At 37.4% G+C, this 26,685-nt stretch overlaps 1 protein-coding gene across 6 annotated transcripts in view; it reads left to right on the top strand.

Moving 5' to 3' along the window:
- Positions 1-544: 544 nt before the first annotated feature.
- Positions 545-26,685, top strand: part of gria1a (glutamate receptor, ionotropic, AMPA 1a) — a 73,064-nt gene continuing 46,923 nt past the window's right edge. For 2 of the 6 annotated variants that reach the window (XR_009424524.1, XR_009424522.1), the window contains exons 1-4: positions 545-932; positions 1,106-1,240; positions 17,729-17,968; positions 23,556-23,740. Coding sequence is in view for 2 of the 6 variants with exons in the window: in XM_059515751.1 (XP_059371734.1) it covers positions 851-932; positions 1,106-1,240; positions 17,729-17,968; positions 23,556-23,740 (642 nt within the window). In the remaining 4 variants the exon portion in view is untranslated. The remainder of the gene's footprint in view (positions 933-1,105; positions 1,241-17,728; positions 17,969-23,555; positions 23,741-26,685) is intronic. The other 4 variants (XR_009424521.1, XR_009424523.1, XM_059515751.1 and 1 more) reach the window with 3 other exon arrangements.

Raw genomic sequence — 26,685 nt, 5'->3', positions numbered from 1 at the left:
TCTGAAACCTTCAATTCCTTATGAGGTAACTGGGCAGTAACTGTCTTCGGCTTTGGGCACAGCAGATGGTCTCTCTGTCAATGTCGGCCAGTAAAGTTTAGCTGCCATGCTCTAAATCAGTGGTTGTCAACCAGGAGGCCTCAGCAGACTTTCAAGGTGGGCACAAGATGACAAGATAAAATATTCTAGCTTAGTATAATAAAAAATGTGACAAGCATCATATTTTTTTTATTTACATTTGTCCCCACAAAAACTGTTGTTTTTACGAAAGAACATACTGTTCTTGAAACTGCTGAAAATAATCACAGTTTATTATTTCAATCACTCCTATGTTTAAATATATATATATATATATATATATTTATTATTCGTCATTACAGGAGAGGAAACCAATGGAAACATCTGACCTCTGCGATTGTTGTCTTTGACAACAGAGCACCTTGAAGTGACAGGTTTACCCCGCATACTTTGAGCGCGAGAAAGACTGCGGTGTAATTCAGTCATACAGAGTAGGTAATTGTGAACGTAAGGAGAAAGTCCACAGACGGTGTTGCGCTGGAGTGGAACACGGTTATCAGAGTCCCTCACTCACTCACTCACTCTCTTGTGCGCCCGCGGCTCTCAGAGGAAGTGCTGCTTGTGCTGAAGGAACGGCTGGGAGCGCAACATACACGGACGCAGCGCGAGCGCGAGCGAGGACACCACGCGGAAAGAGGTGCACCTGTAATCCACGCTGCTCACTCGCCGATGTGCGGATAGTGTGAGAGCATCCAGAAGAGATATTCGACACCACGCGCATACCCATGCTTGGGATTTGGCTTTCTTTTTCTTCGCTAATGCAAAAGGAAATATGCAGCGAAGCCTCACACTGCTCTGCACCAGTTTTCTGGGATTGTGCCTCGGTTCCAGTTTCCCAAGTAATATCAACATAGGTGAGTGAATGACAAAAGTGAAGAAATGGAGTGTAGAGTGATGCGTTATGAATAATAATAAAAATTAAAAAATAGGAAAAGAGGCGTCATTATGGACATAGTCATTTCACTTTTGTTACCAGAAACCTGCCTAGGTGGTTTTAATGTATTGTGGGATTTTTCTTCCACCACAGGAGGGTTATTCCCAACCGAATCACACGAATATGAAGTGTTTCGGTTTGCGCTCTCGCATCACCAGGATATCCCTAAACTGGTACCTCAAGTGGATATGGTCAAAATGGGAAATAGCTTCTCCATGACATATGCTTGTGAGTACAACCTGTTTTTTCAGTGTATAGATAAATGTGTGTGGTGAATGTCAACGCACTGCAGCTGCTGTCCGCGTCTATCTGTTGCTCTGATGGCTAAATAATAAAATGAAGAAGTCTGGATGGGAAAGTTTTTGTCTTGCTGTTGCGCATTCCTCGGACGATAAAATCGATCTTATTTCTATTAAAGACTAATATAACTGACATCAAATGTGGCGCTTTTTGAATGTATTAGTGATATGTGGTTCACAAGCGCAGAAAGTGCAGGGTTCAGACGCATAAATGCGTGTTAAACTGAATGCGCTTTACGCCTGGAATACATCGTTGATCAGTAACCTAATTATCAGACACATTTTTGTAAGAAATTTTTTCTTAATTTCGTTTCACTACCGTGCGTGCAATTAATATCAATTATGCGTCATACGCGCATGCTTCATTGCTGATACATCACGAAGCCTTTCTATTGTGTTCATAATGCTGATCATTTGAATTAATAACGGTTTTGTGTAACATTTCGGGGGTCAGGTCATTTGATTATTTAATAGATTGTAAATTATTTTTGTTTCTGGTCTCAAAGCGCGCAACGCGTGGCAGCTTCTGTTGAACAGAACACAGGATCAAAAACAAGCGCTAATATCCAATGAATTGATTAATCAATGACTTAAGCTCTTTAGGCTCATGTAGATGTCAAACAGGAACAATATAGTGAGGTTACAGACAAAGAACGTGAAGTCTATTTTTTAGTCTCTGTGTCATTGATTTCCAACTAGGGAGATGGAAAATTTAGATTTTTGCTTTGCTAAAGATATAAAACAGAATTGTGACTTTTATTCATAAATAAATTCACTGTTAGGTCCTTTTTTCATATTTGCATCTAGAAATCCATCCAGAATTGTTTACAATACTTCTGTTATTGATTATTTTATTAACCAATTAATGTAATTGCGGCCACTTTAAATAATGGTCCATTATAATATAATTTAAGAAGAAGACATTTCTTGTTTAGTGATGAGGGGATTCTTGAGCCTTACTCATGGGAGAAAAAAAAGGTTGGGACACACTGCTTTGCCAAATTTTTTTTTTTTTTAGTTTCTTTTTCTCACAAAAGCATCAAAGAATGTGACATATATATATATATATATATATATATATATATATATATATATATATATATATATATATATTAAATACAGTATGACGCAAACTAGACACTTGAGTATGAAAATCAGTGTGAAGATGTCTTTCAGTTCTGTAGCATGTTTTAAATATTCTTTGTTCAGTAATACTACTGAGAGCACATCAAAGAAATGCACTTTAAATCTATGCATTCGTCTCCCCCGAGCTACCAATATTTCTTTTCTTGATGTGAATTTTGAGCTATGCATAGACCCTCCCACCTCATCCTCCTTTCATACGTTCAGTGTGTGTCAAGTCAGACCAGTCATCCATCAGCACTTTAAGCCTGCTCTCTGGTCTTGAGGAAAGATATGAAAAGAAATTATAATGGAGTTCCAAATATTAATGCAGAGGTTTCTCAACAGTGTAATTAAACTCCATTCACTGATTCTGTCAGAGCTGGAGGTGTGCTGTGGGACTTTTAATAGCGTGAAGAGACAAATCAGTCCCTCTATGAATTCCATGGTGTTCTCTCAGGTGGAAAATGCAACATGCTCATTAGTCAATGATGTTCTTGCTCTTTTTTCTCCAATATCTTTTAGATAAGGCATGTGTTATTCACTGACCCATTATAAAGCTTGGTCATATTTAAACGCGCCAGCAGTTTGTCCAGGATAATCGAAGGTCTTTTGTATCACTTTGTGCTCCCGTCCTGATCTGTTGCGTAGTGAATGGGCAGCCCTTGCGCAGCGAGCTGTGAGAGGAGTGCTGTGAAGGCCCCGACTCTGTGTAATGCTGAATGGCCTCTTGTGCCAGGAACTGAATGTGTGTCCGGAGACGCCTGAGGAAACTTACCCTGAGCTGCTCCCTCTCTGTGTGGGCTCAATCCTTAGAGCAAACCATCCCCGTCTGCACCTGGCGGGCTGTACCAGAGGGGGTTGAGTACCTAGTATTGTTCTGGCGCAAAAGTTGAGCAAATAAGAGTGCTGTGGGACCTAGGAAAGCACATTTTTATTGATAATTGGTAAGCGTTATAAGAGCACACTGAACCATTATGTTCTGTTTGGGGCCACTAAGACTTCAAGGCCTTAATATAAGTTTTAATAGGTTACACTTTACAATATCGTGCATTTCGTTATCATTGGTTAACTACATTAGTAAACGAACAATACACCATACTAATACATTTTTTACATTTGTTATGCACTGTGAACTAACATGAACATGAATGTTTGTATTAAGTAATGGTAATAGGTTAAAAATGCTGCAAAATATATTGCTTATATAGTTAGTTAATGTTAGTAAAAAGGAGAGTTCGCCCAAAAATGAAAATTCTGTCATCAGTTGTTCATCCTCGTGTCATTCCAAACCTAAATTTATTTCTTCCATTAAGTACACAAGATGTTTTGAAGTGATTATTATTTGGTCACCATCATTCTTTAAAATATATAATGAGAAGTGATAATAATAACATGCTTAATCAACATTTAATGTGTTATGTTACTAATATTCATGGTCTTAGAGACCCTTGGAATAAAGCATGAATAAATACAGTTAATTTAGTTGTATTGTGTTGATATTTAGTGTGTTTTGGTTACATTTATGAAAAGTGCACATGTACTTTGTGGTAAAACAGTGGACTTAAGTTAAAGTGTTTGCCTACTGGGATTTTATTTTGTAAGAGGATCTTATTAAAATGTGAAATTTATTTTTAATGCTAAATATTTGAGGTTTCTGTATATAGAATCACAATCAATCTCAATAGAACCTGAGGGCTCAGTCTAGCTTTTGTGGTTTTAATTGTGTGTGCTACTATTGTTCATTAATGCACTGTATGAAACATAGCATAAGTTGAAAAAATAACTACTGATTTCCCAAAGCCATGTTTGATTTAATGTCTGCTGCAGTCTGTGTTTTCACCGGTTGGATGGTAACTCTTATAAAAATAGATGATTCATAAACCGTTTATTTTTTTCATTCACTCTCTCACCTTCCAGGTATAGACACGTTTTAGCTTTCAATTTCAGAAGAATGCATCTCTATAAAGGTGTAATGCAGTTTATTCAATGACCCCCAGCCGTCTCGCTGACATTTGAAGTCCTCACAGCTAATGGTAGATTCCTTTTTTTGATCCGTGAACAGAATTAGAGCTGATCAATAGCCAGACCCAATGCAAAGGCTCTACAATCAATACAAGGTGTTCACCTGTTCCTCCATGCAAAGACTCAAGGGCCCACTTAAAGATCTATAGGAGAGTGTGCATTCATAGACCTCCAAGAAAGAAAGCCTTCAGGCCAGAAGAATATTAGCATGCTTCAGTACAAAAAAAACTGAATCGAGCGTATTTACAGCTGCTATAATTTGATTATTAGAGTGAAGCCTCATAATATAATATTCTAAATGTAACATCTGGGTTTTTTTTCCCTGCTCTGCTACTGTTGAAGAGTAGTATGTGTGTGTGTTTCCCTTTATCATTTGTTTCACAATATCTAGTTTACACCTTCGCATCTGATGTGATTGCTCTTGGGAGACGGCTGTAAACATGTATCAGAGTATCTCAGAAAGCAGCAGCAGTTTCTGTCATAAGCCTGAAATGTCTTTCAGCGTTTCGCACTGTGAAGAAAATAATAACCCTCTGCAGCGAGTCTTTCTGCACATAGAAATGTGTACAGACAGCACGGTAGTTGATTTCTAGGATTGTGTCTGTTGGGGGAGTTTGCTCCATGGTTTTATTGTGTAACAGGACACCGGAAGGGGGGAAGTCATCGCCCTCAGTCACCATATCTCCCGGAGCAACAAGACCTCAAAATTCTGAATGAATGAATGATCTGAAAGGGATTGCCTAAAGCAAGACATTCAGTTAAAGCGCCAAGAGGTTCAATTCCTAAATGTCCTTTACAGAAAAGGTCTGAACAATCAATAAAAATCACAAAATAAACATAAGTTCTGATGGGATGAGCCACGCTGCACACCTGTGACCGAACATCAGTAGTATTCTGTATTACAAGTTGTGCTGTTGCTTGGCAACTGTAAACAACCTACAGTTAATCACTAAATCAGTCCAATTATAATCAGTGCACTACAACAGAATCTCTAGCAGCTGACATTTCTTCTGTCGCATGGCACTGAAATTCTGTAAACACATCTTGTCAGCTTCTATGTTGCGTATGCATTATGTATCTTTACAGTCACATATGGAGGAAAATGTGATGATTAAATTTATTTGCATATTTTTGAATGATATTAATGATTTTATTCGTCAAGCATGCATTAAAATGACAAGTGAAGACTTTTTAAATGTTAAAAAGATTTCTATTTCAAATAAGTTTTGTTCTTTTGAGCTTTCTGATCATCAACGAATATAAAAAAAAAAAAACATTTCAACATTGGTAATAATAAGAAAAGTTTTTTTGAGCAACAAATTGGCATATTAGAATGCTCATAGAAGGTTCATGTGACACTGAAGACTGGTGTAACCACTGCTGAAAATTCATCTTTACATCACAGAAATAAAATACATTTAGAAAACAGTGATTTTAAACTGTCATAATACAAATACAAATAGTACAAATGTTAATAATATTGTTTACTGCGTTTTTAATAAAATACATGCAGCCACATACACACTGTACATACTGTACATGCTTGGTGAGCATAAAGGAACTCTTTAAGAAACTTAATGAAATCTTACCAACCTCAAACTTCTGATCTCTTGTATTTATACATTGGTCAGAAATTGTGAATTAGATGGAACCAGTGCCGGTCCGGATCTTCATCTCAAATGGTTAATTGTGAATGTTGCCCTGAAGCAAACACTAATGAAAACATCATCCTTTCACGACGTCCCATGGCAGCTCTGGAAACCAGCAGCTTGGGAAAATCCAGTGCAGTTTAATATATTTTGGGAATTCACAACAATAATAGGGAGGTAATTAAGGCCAGTGTGTGGTGGATTTATATATGTTGGCTTTGTATCTCTGCTTTACTGTAACTGTTGGTTTTTGTGAGAACTGTGAGAAAGGATCCAGCGAGGGATGTACTTCTCAATGAGGCAAAGAGAAGAGCTGTTATGTTCAGTTTGAGAGATGAACAGAGACTCCCTTGTCTCGCACAGTCCTTTACATTAATGAGAGACAAAGAGAGCATCACGTCTTCTCCCATCTGTCTTCTCTTCCTTAGAAACATGACAACTGTTATCATCCTGTTTTTTTTATTTTATTTTTTTATATAGAACAAAGAATTTGAAGGTGGTAAAACACTAAGGGAAGCTTTTGATTTTTGAGCTGAAAATGACAAATACAAGAATCAGTATAACAGACTGAAGCATGAATTCAGGATGAGACAGTTTTGCCTTGACATTGTTATCTAGTGCAAGAGATTCCACTGTCCCCCATACCATCATATATTGCCATTTTAAATAGTGGAAGCAGTCCAATTATGCTTCATTAGGAGTATGGCCCATATAGCCTGAGCTTCCTGTCTTAATGAGGACACATGTGTCTGTCTTGGCTGACATCACCATAGAGAATTTAAGAATGTTTTTTTTATTGTAATATAGTTTTTAGTGCTTGTGTAGATGTAATCATAGGCTGTATTATCCATGTTAGGAAAATGTTTTATGATATGGAAAATCTGACTCAGGTGTAGGGTTGAAAATAAATAAAATAAAATAATGAAAATAAATAATGAAGAAAGATTTTCAATGCAATTAAATTAAGTCTAAAAGAAGTTACAAATGTAAATGCAGCTTCTTCTGTGTCTATGATACTTGAGTATATATATATATATATATATATATATATATATATATATATATATATATATATATATATATATATGCATTTAGCAGACACTTTTTAACCAAAGCGACTTACAGTGCATTCAGGCTATAATTAGTTTATTTTTTTGCCAGTATATATATATATATATATATATATATATATATATATATATATATATATATATATATATACTCAAGTATCATATCATATCTTGCCACCCATAAAACCATGAACATTTGCATTCTTCTAGTGAAGTGGATGCAAAACTTCACTTAAAACACTTTAATAGATTACTACTATTGGTCTTATGCTAACGCTACTGAATTCATTTTAGCTGTATTGTGAGCTTGCTGTCTGAATTGAACATGATGATAGAGAGAAAGTCTTGGCTGCCAAGAAATAATAAATTGACCACACACCTTTCTATTTCTATTGCTTCCTCAGAAGTACAAAAAGAATCAAAATGGAATCAGAACCAATGTTCTTATGGTTCCAATACTTACTAAGATGTGTGTGTGTGGGTCAGCCTGTTGTCTCTTAGGATGTCTTGTAAATGGTCTGGTTTTCTCAATGATCAGCATAATTAGCCATGGTTCCTGTACACTGGTGAAACAAACTGCAGAAGACAAAGAAAGATACGATCTCTCTCTGAAGACGGCATCTGCATCTTTCTGCACAAGAGCTAATACGTGAAACTGTTGCCCGTCGGAGGATTGTGCTTTTGTCCTTTCCGTGATGACGAGGACACATACTGAGCCCAGTGGCCACAGGCTCACAGCACTATTAGCACTCTTTGAAAGTGTGACCTTTTTGTTCATCCCCTGCACACCAAGACTGAGTGTCAAGTTTTCTGGTCAGCCTGCCCTAACACTCTTCTGGCCTACTTAGTGCTCTGATCCTTGATTTTAATATCCATCCGTAAGAACGAGAGGAAGGGTTCTCAGCTGGGAACTTATTATTGTGCTCACATGCATTAAGGGTCGTGGGTGTGGGTGTGTGTTTGTGTGTGTGTGTGTGTGTGTGTGTGTGTGTGTGTGTGTGTGTGTGTGTGTGTGTGTGTGTGTGTGTGTGTGTGTGTGTGAGAGAGACAGAGAGAGAGAGAGAGAGAGAGAGAGAGAGAGAGAGAGCGAGCTTGTAGATATATCAAATTTGCTGTCTAAATGTAGAGAGCTGCAGAATGTGCCGCAAAACATTGGAATAACATTTTATCAATCAATACCACTACTTGGAAAAGTAACATGTTGCTGGAATCGCTGCAGTTTTGAAAGCAGAATAGCTCCTGTCATGTTACTGAAAAATGTAGTAAAGTAAGTAAGTGTTTTTTAATTAGTTGCTTCACATCACAGTCTGAGATCAACATCCTTAGTTGTTTCTGAAATAAAATGCATATCAACCGGACAATTATGCATAAGCTTTTGGTTTACTTTTTTGTTTTTGTTTTTAGATATCCCTTTTAATAGGCACCTCTAATACTCAAAGAAATTTACAGCATTTGTAATTTCAAGTCATATACAAACCCAATTCCAAAAACAGTTTGGACACTGTACAAATTGTGAATTAAAAACAGAATGCAATGATGTGGAAGTTTCAAATTTTTTATATTTTATTCAGAATACAACATAAGCCCTATTCGGACGGGACTAGTTTTCTAAACTACGTTTGAGTTTCGATTCTTACCACCTGACGTCTGCGATTTTCATGTACCCATTCGGACAGGACTAACATCTCCGTGCTTATTACAGAGGTGGGAGGGTCTGTTTTGTGCATCTGGGCGTCACAGAGATCACGCGCTCTGTATGCGTTCATTGCATTCATTCAGAATGATTGCCATTAGTATTATTACACAATAAATACTAAATGGCTAGTATAGCAAAACCATGTTAATGTGTGGTTCATTTAGATTAAGTTGTTTTCCTTTTTTTTTCTTTTTTTTTTCTTTTTGTGTAGTAGGCTAAACCTACCGTATGTTTAATTTTCATAAAGGTACATATGTAATTAAAACATTATGTAACTGAGTACATAAATGAACGTGAGTAATCTTACCTGAGGCTGATAATCACTGTTGGGAACGTTACTTTAAAAAAGTAATTAGTTATAGTTACTCACTACTTGTTCCAAAAAGTAACTGAGTTAGTAACTGAATTACTCTATAATAAAAGTAACTCGTTACCAGGGAAAGTAACTATTTGCGTTACTGTAAAAAAAAATAAAAAAAAGTTGCTATATGTCAAAGAATTATTTTTTTTTTTTTTAGCAGTTTTCACAAGTCATTTGAAATAAGTAGAACAGACAGGTGTTCTTACATAACTTTCGAGATGTATTGCACATCAACAGACAGCTAGAGTTTTATCCTGCACTCTTTGTAAGAAAAGTGTTTTTGGCCACTAGCTTTGTAGATGCGTGTGTCACACATTACATGCACGTTCTTGCCTTTGACTACAATGAATTTGAAGTAGTGCTTATATCTCCACCTTGAAAATGCCAACTTTTCATCGGATTGCTCCTGACTCGCCATTTCTGCTGCTGCTGCGAATCTCTGTGTAGCTCTTGAGTGTGTGTGACTGTGTGTGTTTTTGGCGCCGCTGGCGTGTGTGTGTAAAAACACTGGCTCTGATTGGCTACAATGAAACACATGACTCTGCCTTAGCCAATCATAATCGCTTATCTCGTTATTAACCCACCTGCTCACTCGCTGTGTGAGCCAGGGGTGCGTTCGGATTGTATATTAAATCAATGCATAGTAACGCACCGCATTTAACGTTCAGTAACGTTAACGGCGTTGTAACGACGGGAAAAGTAATTAGTTAGATTACCCCGTTACTGAAAAAATAACGTAGTTACCTAACGCCGTTCTTTTAAACGCCGTTATTCCAAACACTGCTGATAATACAATAGCCGGTATTAACAGTTTACCTGATCTTGCTCTTGATTTTATAATTTTTAATATTTTTTTATTATTATTTCTTTGCCGGTAAGCAAATATATCAAACATGCTGAAAAGCAATAGGTAATTTGCTCAGGAATTATCACAGAGGTTGTGTGAGAAAAGCACAGACGTGGCAGATTCGGACGGGATTAAAATCACCAAGTATGTCTGTGAAACACATATTTCTCTAACGACCCCCTGTAAAACTAGTCCCATCCGAATAGGGCAATAGATGACATATCAAATGTTTAAACTGAGGAAATGTATCATTTTGAGGGAAAATACGTTGATTTTAAATTTCATGGCATCAACACATCTCAAAAAACTTGAGAAAAGGCCATGTTTACCACTATGTGGCATCCCCCTTTATTTTCATAACAGTCTGCAAACGTCTTGGGACTGAAGAAACAAGTTGCTCAAGTTTAGGAAGAGGAATGTTTTCCAATTCTTGTCTAATACAGCATTCTAGTTGCTCAACTATCTTAGGTCTTCTTTGTAACATCTTCCTCTTTATGATGCACCAAATGTTTTCTATGGGTGAAAGATCTGGACTGCAAGCTGGCCATTTCAGTACCCGGATCCTTCTTCTATGCAGCCATTATGTTGTAATTGATGCAGTATGTGGTCTGGCATTATCATGTTGGAAAATGCGAGGTTTTCCCTGAAAGAGACGATGTCTGGATGAGAGCATATGTTGCTCTAGAACTTGGATATACCTTTCAGCATTAATGGTGCCTTTCCAGATGTGTAAGCTGTCCATGCCACACGCACTCATGCAACCCCATACCATCAGAGATGCAGGCTTCTGAACTGAGCGCTGATAATAACTTGGGTTGTCCTTGTCAACCCAACATGGCATCCCAGTTTTCCAAAAAGAACTTCAAATTTTGATTTGTCTGACCACAGAACAGTTTTCCACTTTGCCACAGTCCATTTTAAATGAGACTTGGCCCAGATATATATATATATATATATATATATATATATATATATATATATATATATATATATATATATAAATATATATATATATATATATATATATATATATATATATATATATATATATATATATATATAAATACTCAACTATTATGCATTAAATTGATTAAAATTTATGATAAATGCATTTATAATGTTACCATAGATTTCAACTTTAAATATGTTGCTCTTTTGAAAAAAAATTTCATCAAAGAATCCTGAAAAAAGTCTGCATCTGTTTCCACAAAAATCCACACAACAGTTTTCACCACTGATAATGATAATAAACGTTTAATAATAAACTTGAGGATCAAATTGGCATATTTGGGATCATGTGTCCCTGAAGACTGGAGTAATGGCTGCTGAAAACTCAGCTTTGCATCACATGAATAATTTGAGCACTGATTGGTTGGATACATGCTGGTTTGGCCACACAGTTGTACCACCCAGAATGTGTGCCGACCCATCACATTTGCCACTGAGGTGGATTTTCTTCTCTTCCATATTTATGTGATTCACACTCTCATGCTCAGGTTGTGTAGGTGACTCATTCTGAAGAAGTGAACTCTCATTTGACAAGAGCAGTGGTCTCTGCACCTAAGGGCTTCCACCCACCCAACACTGCATCACTTTTGCTGCACTGAGAGCTATTTGTGGCTCTCAGTATGAAGGACCTGTAACTCTAAATACCACTATCATTAAAGGCATCACAGTGTGGCGTGGTCATTGTCATCCTGTTTTGAACATAACTTAATTTAAACAGAGACGATATGTACTGGACAGACAGACCTCATAGACCCGTAAGGAGATGGTTGTTAGAAATTAAACAAATGTGTATGTGTGGCTTTTTAAATAATGCTTTAGGGCCACAGCACAGTAATTCTCAATGTCAACCATCAGCCAGGACAATTGAGTTGTTTTTATGAAATGACACAAACATCACACTGAAGCACTGAAACTGTCAATATTTGATCTCTTTTATTGCATCAGACATGATGGACAAAATGAGATGCAGTACTTGGGCTATTTGTTATATTTGGGTACAAAAAAAAAGCTGTCTTTCTGAGGTCGCCGCTGGCTTTCTCTAAATTGGTTTGTTCTCCTGTTGCAGGAGTGATAACAGTTGTTTCAGCCCTAAGAGGCCTTGTCAGCAGACCGGTTTAGAACACGACTGCCGTTACACAACAAAAAGATTTCTCATATAGATTAATATATTATTTATTTATTAAAAAGTGTTATTATTGTTATCATTATTATATTTTAATAAATACAATATATAAAAATTATTACATTTTACATAAATGAAGATATACTAAATATTATAGACCGCCTTGAGGATGTCGATTCCTTTTAAAACAAAAGCATTCTGACATTTGTAAGCCATCAGCCATTGTGACTGAATGGAAGTATCACAGGACATGAGCAAACAATGAGCACATGCAAATGATGACAAGCCCGGTGAATGTGATTTCACCAAGTACAACATGTTTCTGGATCAACATTCTTGTTGATCCTGGAACAACATTCTAATCAACCGATCAAAATTGAGATTGAGAATGTCAGTTTTAGGTTTACAATCAGTATTAGGTGCTTCTACACCCTTGTTAATCAGCTATCATTTCCCTCTGATTTTAGGAATAAATTATGAGTAAGGTTAGGTTTAGGGGTGGGTATTGGGTTAAGTCTGTATTTTTGGACAGTAATGTTGATCCAGGATCAACAAAATGTGTTGATCCAGGAACATGTCTTACTTGACAAAATCACAGCGACCAAGAAGCCCTTTCTTATGTTGTCATAGCATGTACATACTGTATTTGTAAAGGTCGAATTCCTTGGAAATAACACATTATGTATAGCTGACCTGGAACTGTCCACTTAGGGCATATATACTGTACAGCAGGATACAGGAGTGATTATTACTATATGTTCCCCTGAGCGCCCACAGCCATACGCTTCACTGTGTAGACTAATGACGTGTAACTCCCGTCAATGAGTATGGACAGGTTTATGTGCGTTCCTATGTGGGTGTGTGAGTGGGTGTGTGTGTGTGTGTGTGTGTGTGTGTGTGTGTGTGAGAGAGAGAGAGAGAGAGAGAGAGAGGGTGAAAAAGGTCTTACGCTTGTCTGAGTGTAATTACTCTGGTGATATTTGCAGATGCTTATGTGTAGTGAGAGTAAGATTGCTGAATTATTTTGTGTGTGTGTGTGTGTGTTTTATATTTAGACTGTGAGGCATGTAGCTTGTGTGTGTATGTTAGAGTGTGCCAAAGGATATAATGTGTGTGTGAGTGTTTATACAGAGGACTGGAGGCCAAAAGAGCGAGCAGAGCACCTCATTAAAGCATTGGATGTGGATGGAAGAGGTGGAGCTTGGTGTCCTTTAAAATTCACCTCACAGTTATTCAAATAATCCATACACCGACATGTTATCGGGCATCAACATAGACCAAATAACAACACATGAAAGGGCACACAGGCTCCACAAATAATCCACAGGTTTTCTGCTCATGATTGGAAGGGAGGAGAATAGAGAAACAGTGAGTGAGAGAAACAGATTGAGAAGGAAATGGCTATTTAGTCTCCACAGTTCTCCTGAGGGAGTCTACCTGCGACTGCTCTCAGACTGCAGTTTAAAGCAGTTTACTGCATGGTGCTGCATGGTAAGAACCTCTCAAACACACTGTCACTTAAATAGACTGGCCCCACACATATTAGGTGGAACTGATGTAATTTAGCATGAGCAAAAACAGAAATGCTGGAAAGCCAGTTCAGCAGCACAGCTACAACAAATATACTGTTTCTTCATGTTTGTCAATTGATTTTATAAGTAGAAATCTCTCATTTCTTCTGTGGAACACAAAAGAAGAACATTAGCAGGATGTTCTTGCTGCTCTTTTGTTAACAACACTGTTTATATTCATTTTAAATGTAGTTTCCGTTAGACAAAAGCAGTAATTTTTAATTTATTTTGGAAATGTCATGTAAACACTTTTGTGCAATTTAAATCATTCCAGTCCATTTTCTGTAAAGTCAGACTTATAGATCTGAACAATGTGATTGTAGCTCGGATTCATTCACTGTAATGTTTAGCATGTCTACACTTGGTCTCTGCATTGTGCTGTGCACATACTTCAAAAGACAAAAGTGACATTGTCTTGGACAGACAGCTGAAGACTAGCTCCATTGTGCACAAAAAAAAAGAACCTTCTGTAGTTTGAGTATAGGTGTGTGTGTAAACACCTTGTTGTCAGTGGTGTTTGAAATTAAATGTACTTAAATTATGATAAATATTCTTTATTTAGAAATTATTATTTTTTAGTAAATAGTTAGGAAGGCATATGAAGCTGAAAGTGCATTGTCAAACGAGCCTGTCCACCAACAAAAAATGACCATATAGGTAGTTTGTGAAAGCACCTTATTATGACCTATATTTAAGGTTTAAAGTTAAGTGCCCTCTAGCGAGTGTAAAAACAATGACAGTATCGTGTTCCGTCTGTCGTCATGAAATTATATATTACGTCATTACCAATCAAAATGCACATTTATTTAAAAAATGTGTGTACATTTCACACCCATCTCACAGTAATTTGTACATATTGTACAAGGTGGCTTTTTTGCTCAAATGACCACACCTAACCCCACCCCTAAACCTACCTGTCACGGAAATCGTGCAAAATTATAATTTATAGAGCATATACATTTTATGAGCATGTGCGTTCTTTGGGATCAAACCAATGATCGCATGATTACATATAATCGTATAATGCAATACTCTACCAACTGAGCTACATGAAACCCAAATTGCAGCACAAATAAAAGAGTACAAAACATTAATATGGAAACATCCTTTTGCTGATGGTGCACAATTGTAGTATACGCTCTAATGGGTCGTATTCCAGGGATTTGGACAAACGACCTATACGAGCGTATTGATTGGAGGACAGGTTGTGTTAAACATAGGTTTTTAGTTATGCAAGTTAAAGCTATGAATTTCCATATGATTTTCTATGAAAAACAGTGAAAGGATATTCTCAGAAATCCCTGCTTGAAACATCCCATATATACATTGCTTTTTCTCATTTGTTGTTTTTTCATGACCACAGAAAAGCTGAACGTTCAATACAGTCATCAGTCATCCCCGCCGAGGGTCTGGTAGGGCCAAACAGACCTGTGGAGATCTGTTTGTGAGATAGTGCCAGGATGGCCAGATGCTGCCAGGATTTTTAGCATGGCCAGAGAGCACAGGCTTGCCAGAGGTGTTCACATAGTGTTTTACGCCTCTACTCAGGCTAACACAAACCACTGCAGGCGGCCAATGTGTTCCTGTCATTAGAGGGTCGGATGACACGGCCATGTGCTTTCTGTCAGGACGAACTTTTCAGAACAGGGAAGCAGATGTGAGTGAGAGAGAGCGGCACACTTCCAATCTGCTTCCACATTATAACACACGTAGGAAGTGGTGGCGGCCATTTGGCAAATGGATTCCATTGAAATTTTTGTAATTGTGTTTCTGATTAAAAACCAAATGTATTTGTTATGTTGTTATTCTAACTTGGAATCCTTTAGTAGGACATTTATTTTACTACTTGTGAAATGACAAATTACAGCTGTCCTTAATAGTTGTTCCAATAATAAAGTTTTATCTAAAGTTAGTGAAGAGCTTGAGATTAAATAAACAAACTAATAAATTACCTAAACTAGTGAGCTATGCTACATGCACTTTAACAAGTGGTTTGAACTGAAATGTGTGTTGGCAGTGTGTGTACACAAATCATAAAAATCCACTACCGTACAAAAGTTAGCAGTCATTTTTTTCTCTTTTTATGACTCAATTAATCAAAAGTGACAGACTGTTACGTTATTTAAAAAATATTCTTTTTGATTTAAATGCAGCTTATAAATCATTTATAATCGCGATGTATCACAGTTAATAATTTTTTCCACAGAAATATTAAGCAGTGTAACTTTTTTCAACACTGATAATAAAAAGAAACCAAATCAGCATATTAGAATGATTTGTGAGGGATCATGTGACACTAAAGACTGGAGTAATGACTGCTGAAAATTCAGCATTTCCATCACAGGAATAAATTGTACTTGAAAATAAATTTAAATAGAAAAAAGTTATTCTAAACTGTAGTAATATGTCATATTACTGTTTTCAAATAAATGCAGCCTTGGTGAGCATAAGAGACTTATTTTAAATAACATTACAAAATTGTATGACCCCCCAAATAAAATGAAAAAAAAAAAACAGGAAATGGTATGTAGAAAAAGAGTGAAAGAATCAGTAAAGGAGTGTGACTCACACTCGCATCTCTCTCAAGTTCATCAGTGTGACTATCTCAGATAGCATTGCGAGTTTAAAACCCCATGAGTGAGGCACTAAAACTCTGTTCAGTCAGCCAGTATATCGCTGCAATTAATGTTAAGTCATTTCCAATGAAGCCATATGCCAAACGATATCAAATAAAGGTAATGAATATGTTCTGCTGATGCCTGTTGCCAGGAACCCAGTTCAACAATATTTTGTAGATGAACGAGTGCAGGTTATTAACAATGTATGAATTGACAAAAAAAAACAAAAGTATGTGAAATCATTCAAGACAAGCACATATGGTATGGTGAGGATCTCGATTCAATGTGCCATATGCCTTCGGTAATAGCTAACACAGAGGGATGCAGTCCCCCACCTTCCTTTCCCTTTTCACTTTCACTCTCTCTCTCTGTCTCTCCGGGTCCACAAAGCTCAGCCCAGACAGAATTAATGTGCAAGTCATCAGTCACAGAGGAAGCAGAGCTGTGTGATAAGAACACCCCCAATATTACCTCAGAGCTCACGACAGCGTCTGTTATAGACGTGTCACACTCATAATTGCTTAGCACCAAGTGTGTGACTTTTATATACAGTGCCTGTGTTAAATATCACCTTCTCTTTATAAGATCTAATTTGCTTGTTTATTTCATGGTATGTGACTTCAGATTGAGACACTATCTATATATCTGACAGATGAAGTGTTTATGTTTCAGTCGGATGTTGAAATGAGTCATAGTGCATGTGATTAAGGTCAGTGGTCACAGACACGCACACACACAAAAACACACACGCTGGAGGAGCTGGCACACTGCACTGCTTATGGGCTGTTGCATTGTGGGGCAGGCAGTTTGGGTGATGGCCATACCTATTGCTCCTGCTCCCCCTGTGCCCCTCGGGCGGCCCCTGCTGGGATTTGGGCCTTGGGCAGCGAACAGACTGCAACTTCAATCTGTTTAGTTGCAGAGACTGAAACGTGAGGCCCAGAGCCGCAGTGAAAAATAACCTCGGCCAGGGCAAAGATAGAAACAGCAGAGTATGATACAGGATTAAAATACACAGGGAAACCTGGTTCAAAACAGATTGAGGCCATTTTGCCACCAACAGAGAGAGGAAAAGATATTCAACATTCAAAGCAGCAGAGATAGAAAAGCGCTCTGCTGTTTGGTAAATTTCAGCGAGACCCATTGTGCGCATTGATTATCTGGCCCTTCAGAAACTTAATCCACACCATTTCCAGTCCAGTGATGCATATTGTGCAGAAACGTTTACTAATTGCTTCTCGGAAGTGAATAATAAAGCCAGCGCGATGCTAACAATGCGACGTAAATGATGTCTGTGTTGTAAATCGTGTTCTGTTGTCTTCTCCAGTCTGTTCGCAGTTCTCCAAAGGAGTGTACGCCATCATCGGCGTGTACGACAGGAAGACTGTCAACATGTTGATGTCGTTCTGCGGTGCACTACACGTCTGCTTTGTGACGCCCAGCTTCCCCATGGAAAACTCCAACCAGTTTGTCATCCAGCTGAGACCCGAACTGCAGGATGCCCTGGTGGGCGTAATCGAGCACTACAAGTGGTCCAAGTTTGTCTACATGTACAGCTCGGACTCTGGTGAGACCTGCTTTTTAAGATCTTATTATTTGGATTTGGGGGGGATGGTGGGGGTGGGGGGGGGTTATTAAGAATGAATTGCGCCCACTAATAGCGATGTTTATTTGCATATTTTTATTTGATTATTATTTAATGTATAACTGATTCCATGACTTAGGATTTTCCAAACTGGAGCAGCACATTTAGAGAAAAATTATTTTCAAATTATAGTTATATTCATTATTATTATTATTATTATTATTGAAATGCAATTTTTATTATTAAAAAATATATTTACATTATTATTATTGTCATTATTACAATAGCAATAAAAATGAATATATTATTATCATAATTACACTAGCATAACTAATATTAATAAATGAATAATATTAATAAATAATGTTATAATAAATTTCATTCAATTTGACCTTTTTTCACACAGTGTAAGGTGATTGGTAGTCATCATTTTTAGGGTTCTTGGCATCAAAAAGTTTTAAAACCCTTCACGTGAATAAAAAGTCGCTCTAAATCTTTCTTTAAAAGTGCTCTAAAAGGGGTATTTTATATTAATCTAAATTTGATTAGAACTGAGGTGTTTTTGAAGCGCATGAGAATTTAAATACTCATAGTGTAGTGCTATAGTGATACATGTAGCACTTGGTTGAAATGGATTTGGGGGGCTTAGTGAATAAGATACAGGTTTTTGTGCAAAACCATGCACTGAATTCACCCATTAGAATTCTCTTTTGAATGTGGCTGGTTGGTTTTCTGAGAGCCAGTATTTACCACCACATTGCCGGTGTGCACATTGAGTCAGCTTTTGTTCCTGGTTTGTTTGTGAACATGTTGGTGTGTAACGACAGATATAGATATGACTCATGAGGGAGCAGCCTGCTTTGGTGTTGCTGGGATGAACAATAGTGTTCTGATCTAAGTGGATGCATCTCTCTCTGCACTTGGAGCTCATTTGTGCATCTTTCTCCATGGAGATCTGCCAGAATGAAATCGTTGTGCCAGAGTAAAATGTATCTAGCTGAAGGCCAGGGAAAGAAAATTCTAATTCCAAAGCACCCCCACACATGGTTTTATTGTTATTCTAAGAAGGGTCCAAAATGTACTTGTCTGCCACACAGGCCAGGGCTGATGAATTAAGAACATTTACCAACCAATAAATATTTCATACAAGCCATGAAACTAGGTTTTGTTTTATTATTATTATAAAAAATGTCAGTTTGGGAAAGGTTTAGTTGTTTTTCCTAAAAGGAATAGTTTGCCTAAAAATGCGAAAACTAAATAAATAAACAATCATTTAATTCACTTACTGTATCATTCCAAACCTGTATTTTGGAATGTCTTTTTTTTTCATACACTGAAAGGCAATTGGGTCCAATGTTGTTTTCCCCCAGCGTTCATCAAAATAATTAATTTTGTGTATAAAAAATTTTGAGTATAAAAAATAAATTCATACAGGTTTGGAAGGTCATAAAAGTGTGTAAATAATGACAGAATTCTTAAGAAATTAACATTGACAAGACAGCCATAATAATTTTGTTCCTCATATTTTTGTTTTGGTGGCCTAATTTTTTGTGAAATAAATCCTGATGGAAAAGCTTCCAATTTGGTAAAAGTTCTTTGATAGACGGTTATCATTTATTTAAATCATGCACATATTTTACATCAGGGAGTGTTAAACTATTTTTCTAATTTGATTTAAATTAGACTGTCTAACTCATTTGATTTAAAAGATGTTGCAGTTCCTAAGACAGTTACCAGCCAAGTGGTGACTAACCCAATTTTTACTTGTGTTTGGCACTTGCCGAGTGTTAATTTTGGACCCTGTTGCCATGTACCATCCCACAGCACAGCGATACAGGAATTTTTAATGCCTGACACTTCTTGCCTCAAAATAAATACCTGAAATTCCCAGATCTGAAAAGTCACGGGCATCCGGCACTGCTTCCCAAGCAGGTAGAATCTGACACACCTGTCAGCACCAGGTGTGCTTTCCCCCCCGTAGCCAATCGGCTCCAGTGTCCCCATAACGTGTCACCATCTGTCACAGACGTTCAGCTCAGCCGACCATGATACTTTAGGAGCATGACGTGATCTACATATTACAGGTCTTTTTTAAGAAATGTAGTACCCTTCAATGCTCCAGCTCTACACACACAATAGGTTTGATGCCTGCCTATATGCACGCCACGGGTGTCTCGGTGATGGTTTCATCTTGTGGAAGTGCTGATGGCTCTGGGTTAAGTTTGTAGGATCATTAACTCTGTGACTGAGAGGAACCAAACCGCAGGAATCCATATCACCAGCCTCTTGTTGCCTAGATACAGCGCTGCACTGTCTATGGGGTTATTTTAAGCCTTTTAAGGACATACGTGTGAGAGTGTTTGTAGCCCGCATGTGAACCCAGCCGCGGCGTTAGCTTCCTATGTGCATAAAATCAGTTCCTCCACTGTGTGCTGTTTTCCATGTTGGCGTAGTACTCCACCGGCGTCACACCACCCCAGATGAGTGAGAATGAGGCTAAGGAGAGACGTCTTCCCCCGCTGGCCCTGTTCTCTGTGTGCATCGTGAGCCATTTGTTGAGCCTGCTGGGAGTGAGAGCTCCTTAATGACAAATCACCCTGCAGTCTTAAAGTGGTCCAGCTGTACTCACACTGAGTCAAGCAGGAAGCAACTCTGGCTCAGATGCAGAGGGGTCAAAGGGCAAGTGCACAAAACAGAGACAGACTTTCTGAATATGTGCTTTCTTTCCTTCGGAATCCAACTAGTTTTGACTTGTTTTTTTTTTTAAACTACACTGTAAATATGATTTGCTGTATAGTTAGACTGCTTCAAGAACTTTTTGTGACTGTTTACTTACCGTCATGTCTGTGCTTGTCCCTTAAATGTCCTCTTTACAGCTCCAAAAAGGTAACAAATGCATCATGTAAAGGGATGATTGACCCAAAAATGAAAAATTAACCCATGATTTACTCACCCTAAAGCCATCCAATATGACTTTCTTCTTTTAGATGAATACAATCAGAGTTACATTAACTCTTGGCTCTTCCAATCCAGCCATCTTAAAAAGTGCTCCACACAGCTCTGGGGGATTAATAAAGAGTGTTAATAAAGTAAAAGAGCGACTGAATTTATTCACCAAAACTTTTTGAAAACTGCTAAGAATAAAAATGATCTCAGGGTCAAGCTGTTCTGTTTTTAGTTTCCACAGCAACTGCAATAAACTGAAGGAATTCCTAGAAATTACTTTTTTTGAGCAGCAGCAAAAAATGAAAAGAAATGTCTGGGACTGTATGCATTGCATTCTACAAAAAAGCCCTCTGAAACTTGCCACGATCCAAAGCTCTGTGACCTGTTGTCAGTGTAGTTAACCTAGGGTTAATTAGGCTAACCACTTCATGTCATCTACTCATTAAACTGACAGGTGAGGCACTGCAAAAATATGGTCATTGTAACACTGCACACTATGGGTGACACTATGGAGCCATATGTTTTTTAAGCCATTTTTAAAGGTTCATTGTTACATTATCAGATAGAAAAATACACAGATTTGACCAGGAAATGTTAACCCAAACAGTTTGTGTGGGTGAGAGACTGAAATTGAAATCATTATCACTGATAATCTTCCCCTGTGGTGGTTGTTGTTTGCTTATACCGAATCATTGAGACCATGAACTCAAGAACTGAAACAGTTAGATTTGTCAGTGAATCTTTTGAACCAATTTTGTGAACTGGATTAATTAAAAAGATCTGATTCAAAATAATAATTTATTCACAAACTGAATGACACTGTCTCTCACATGTACGTACACTTGTTTTACGGTATCTTTGCATCCTTTTTGAAGCTTGAGTGTTGCTCAATTGATAGAAAGTCGTCTGGTTTTGGAATGATGTGAAGATGAATAAGCAATGATTGAATTTTTATTTTAAGGCATTTTTTTTCTGACATGAAGGTTTAAGATAACAGATTTTTGTTTTATTTTATTTGTCTTACATTTGACTCATTTAAATTTTTTGATGCTCAAAAGTTTCTCTTTGTTTTATTATACAGTGGTTAAGTAAGTGTTTAGTCCCTGTAGTGCACAAAAACATACACAGTTCTTGCACAGTTGCCCCTCCCCGGATTTATTTTGTGGTCCATCCCACCCCATAAATGCAATATTTATTCCTGTTATTTCTGCTGTGGGATCCATTGGTTCCATAAATTATAAAGTGTGCATCCTTGTCGTTGCTCTCTTTTTAATTACAGCTCACGCAACAGCTGTGTGGTGTTGCATTAAACAAAGACTGTAAAATTTGAGTGCACGCTGTTTTACTCTGGGTACTGTTCAAAACATAAAACAAACCTGAGTAAGTCCATTAAACATTTCATAAACAATTTCCCATATAAATGCTCACAGGAGAGTTGCTGTATTTATGTCTCTTTGTAGAGCCTGGCAGAATTTACAGGAGGGTGTAGACTAGCAGGATTTTTTTTTTTTTTTTTTTACTGAATAAACTTGGGCTTGTTCCGTGAAATACTCATGCAGCAAAAAGCATAGATGGCTCTGAAAGCAAGCAGTTGAGTGCTTGGAGAGGTTTTGATGAGTTTGGAGGAGCTGGCCATGGTGCTGAAGTACTGAGAACACAAGAAGCAAACTGCTCTCAGCGGCAACATAATAAGAGCAATCATGTACCCTTGTCATCATGTCATGGGATCATATGATCCTTGACAAGTAATCGGTTCTTATGTGAAAGTCGAGGCTGGTGTTACGTCTGCTCCAAAAAGTTAGTAGTGTTTTGTTTTATTTTGTACATGAAAATATAGTCATGTTTATATTTTAGAAGGGGGGGGGGGGCTCTCCAGATGAGCATAGTGTTTAGGGGTCCTTGTAATTAAAAATCTTAAAAGCTGCTGTGTCAGAGTGTCGTGCCATTAGCTTAGCAACAGTTGGAACACTTTTCAGGGTTCTGTATGTGGCAGACAGTGAGGCAGCACTTTAGGTTTTGAGACAGATTGTGCCTTTGTTGGCTTTAATGGCTACTGTAATAGCGTATTATTTTTGAATCAGAGAGATTTTTGTTGCTGTCTAGGGAGAAAGCTGATTGGTCCCACAGTGTTGCACACATGCATCCATCATCTTTGAATCCAATGCCAAGATCAATGTCTTCACTAATCGAACCTCATTTCCTGTCTGTGAATAGTGTCGCTCTCATTCTCCAGTGTCTGTACCATCCTGAAAGGTTTACTGAATTCACAGCCAATAAAGTGGCATTCAGATGGTCAGAGGTGCCTGGAGATAACAGAGTGTCGATACTATAGTCCTCCAAGCTCCTGAGATGCTTCAGAATGACTTTCTAATTAATTAACTTACCAGAATGTCATTATTTACACATTGCATTTCACAGAACGTGTCATATTAACTAGTTCTTCCTCCATATACATATAAGTTAACTTACTCAATATTTCAAATTAAATGCAGTTACCTTGTTTGTCTAGTTCAAAATAAAGATCTCAAGTTCTATTAATCTCAAAAATGTAACATTTTGATGCAACTGATTACCTCAGCTTTTTGGAATTCTGCTTGCCTAATTTTGTTCATTTGTATTCTAGGACTGTCAGTTCTGCAGAAGGTTCTGGACACAGCAGCAGAGCATAACTGGCTGGTTACCTCCGTAAATGTTGAGACAATGACAGAACCGTCCTTCCTCAAAGTGTTCCAGGACCTGGACAAAAGGAAGGAGGGCCAGATCATCATCGACTGTGAGCTGGAGAGACTCACCTCCATCCTGAAGAAGGTAATTGGCTCTCACCATTCTTATTATAGTCATACATGCTGTCTGGTGCTCCAAATTAATGAGGAATCAATTTTTGGATCCAAATTGAGATTCTTTGTTCTTTTCTGTATGTAATAAGACCACTTAAATATGTCTTTCAATCAAGACAAACAGCTAGTCATAGCTACACAAACAGTCAGCTTTAATGTTGCTAATAACCATGTCATAATGAGTCTATATCAGTAATCATCTGAAGGCGCAGATGACTCAACTTAAACTAATTCAGATTTGGAATACTCGGTGAAGCCTGTGGCCACTCAAATCAGATGGAGTGGCCTATGCAGCAGGCCCCAAGACGCTCTCTTTCTCTCTCTCTCTCTCTCTCTCTCTCTCTCTCTCTCTCTCTCTCTCTCACTCAAAAAGCGATAAGGACGGAGCAGATAAATAACACTGGGCTGACATTTGGGGTTGGCAGCGGAGCCATAGTGACGTGTCACTTTCTCTGTCACCTCTCTCTGCTGCCTGGAGTAGGAGGAAGTGTCCTGTTACTGTAATTAATGAGAGCGTGCCTTTTCTTCCCTTTCTCTCTTTTCCTCTATTTCATGACTCAAAAAGAAGACCCTCGACAGGCCGTGTTGTGTTATTGATATCACAGTGCCCACAGTTAAGGCTGTTGCATCATTTGGTGGCAATTTGCACAGCACGCCTAGACAAATTTTTCCTCTCTGAAAGCAATCATCCATCATCATGTATCCACCAATCATACCATGAAACAACATTGGTGTCATTTCCTCCCACTTTGATTCACATTCTTTCACTAACACCAGGGGCCAGAGGGTTTAATTGAGGAAAAACTCTGTGCATGTTTTTCATCACTCTCTAACCATGCAAGATGTCGTGTGGAACATTTTAGTAGGTATATTTAAAAGACTCCATAAAGTAGTTTGATAAACAGAAATGTACTTTCTTTTGAAATAGAAAGTTTCAGCATGACTTCCCTAGTAAAAAAGAATTATATTTAAAATACATTTATTTCATACCAAATGTAGTTCAAATCTGTTAGCATATTTACCAACATATCACTGGAGACCTCCTGATATAACAATGATAATTAAACTTTATTTGGAGAACTTCTTGTGCACAATGCACACTTCTTAATATTAAGTCTAAAATGTGTTTTATTGTCACAATTGATGAGGACTGTATGATTTTATAATTATTTTAGTCTTTAGATGCAGGATATTCAAAATGTACCTAAAGTAACCTTGCCATAGTTCCATTTTAACAGATTTAAATATACTTAAGTATATCTTTAGTTGGACTTCAGCACTACTTCCATACAATTAAAGTGCATTAAGTTCAAAACCAGTTGCTCCAGTTTAGCAGATTGTAAGTATACCAGTTTAGTATACCAAAAGTACAAATTCAGGGTATTTTTATTAAGCACAAGTATTAGTGTCTTTTTTCAGATAGTCAACATTGTTTTTGTTGAGTAAAACTATTAACTGTTTTATATATAAATCATATTAAACCTAAAATTAGATTAAATATAAATAGTATATGAAAAACTTAAAATAACACCAGTAGCCATTAGTTTGTCACAGCCCAGGAAGTCTATGGTTTGCTTCTGGCTTCTTCTAATCGGTGGCATGTGGTATCACAAAGAGCTGACAGTTTCATTTCTTAAGTGCTTTTTATTGGAAAAATGTGTATATACCCTTAGCAGGAGATGAAGTCATCATTATTTTTGGTCCTTTTTCCAGAATGTGCTGCTTTTACAAGTTTTTTTGTCAGCTTTTTGGAACATACTTTCATATAGATTGGCTCAAAGATTTTACAGAAATGGACTAAAAGCGCCCAAACAAATTTGATTTCATTCCTGTGTTCTGCATTAAAGGAACAGTACCCAAGAAGTCTGTCATCATCTACACATCCACATGCTGTTTATTTCTTCTGTGAAACATAAAATAAAATATTTTGTTTTCCATTGTATAAAAAAAAATTCTTAAAATGTTTTCTTTTTTGTAGAAGAAAGGTTATACAGTTTTGGAACAGAATGACAGCAAGTTTTCATTTTTGGGTGAACTGTGCCTTTTCATGTTGATCCCAGCATTGAAATACACAAGAAAACCAGAAAGGGTCCTTGTCAGTGGTGTTCGCTGCCCTGGGCTGGCCTGCCGGATGAAATCTTACTGGGGTCACCATTAATAACTAATGCTACTGTCTGTCATGGCCACAGGCTATCACTGTCAGCTTTCACAACTTCAGAAGTGTGTGAGAGAACAAATAGATAATTACATGCATACATTTTGGTTACAGAAGTATGCCTTCATGATCACTATGAACCCGGTTACTCCTGCACATCTCTAGTACATGCAGAGGATTTTCTTTAATTGAAGCCATTGAACAGCGTAACAGTTTGATGGTGTCAAAGTCTATGGTAGCCATTGACACTGCACAAAAAGCACTCACGTACATCCACACAAGTTCAAGCTGTGACCCACGGCCAGTGTAGTGTACCAAACAGACTGAGAGCGCTGCTAATGTGTTCCTCCCCCATCAGTGTATGACTCATTGTTTTTCACCACTGTTGTACTCTCCATGCCTGCAGAGGCTTTGTTATCTCTATAGCCACACAAAAGAAAACCTGCATCATAAATCTTCATTCCTCTCCTATTTGTAACATCTTCATTCTGAAACACCCTAAACTCAATGTAAAGATGAAAGCCCAGGAATGTAGTCATTTTATGGCGATTGGTGGGTGTACGCTTATAGAAAATGTGCTATTGTTGTTATGATTATTTAAATGTTACATTTATGCACTTGGCAGATGCTTTTATCTAAAAATGACTTGCATTCATGCATTGACACCATTTCATTGAAATGAACAGTCTGAAGTAGGAAAACTTTGTATAGTAGGAAAAATTGTGTAGTGTGTTTTTAGTTATTACATATTTAGTTATTTA

Source organism: Carassius carassius, chromosome 29 (assembly GCF_963082965.1).
Source record: "Carassius carassius chromosome 29, fCarCar2.1, whole genome shotgun sequence".
NCBI lineage: Eukaryota > Metazoa > Chordata > Actinopteri > Cypriniformes > Cyprinidae > Carassius > Carassius carassius.
Note: the sequence above shows the minus strand (reverse complement) of the source record. Positions and strands in the feature narration are given on the sequence as shown.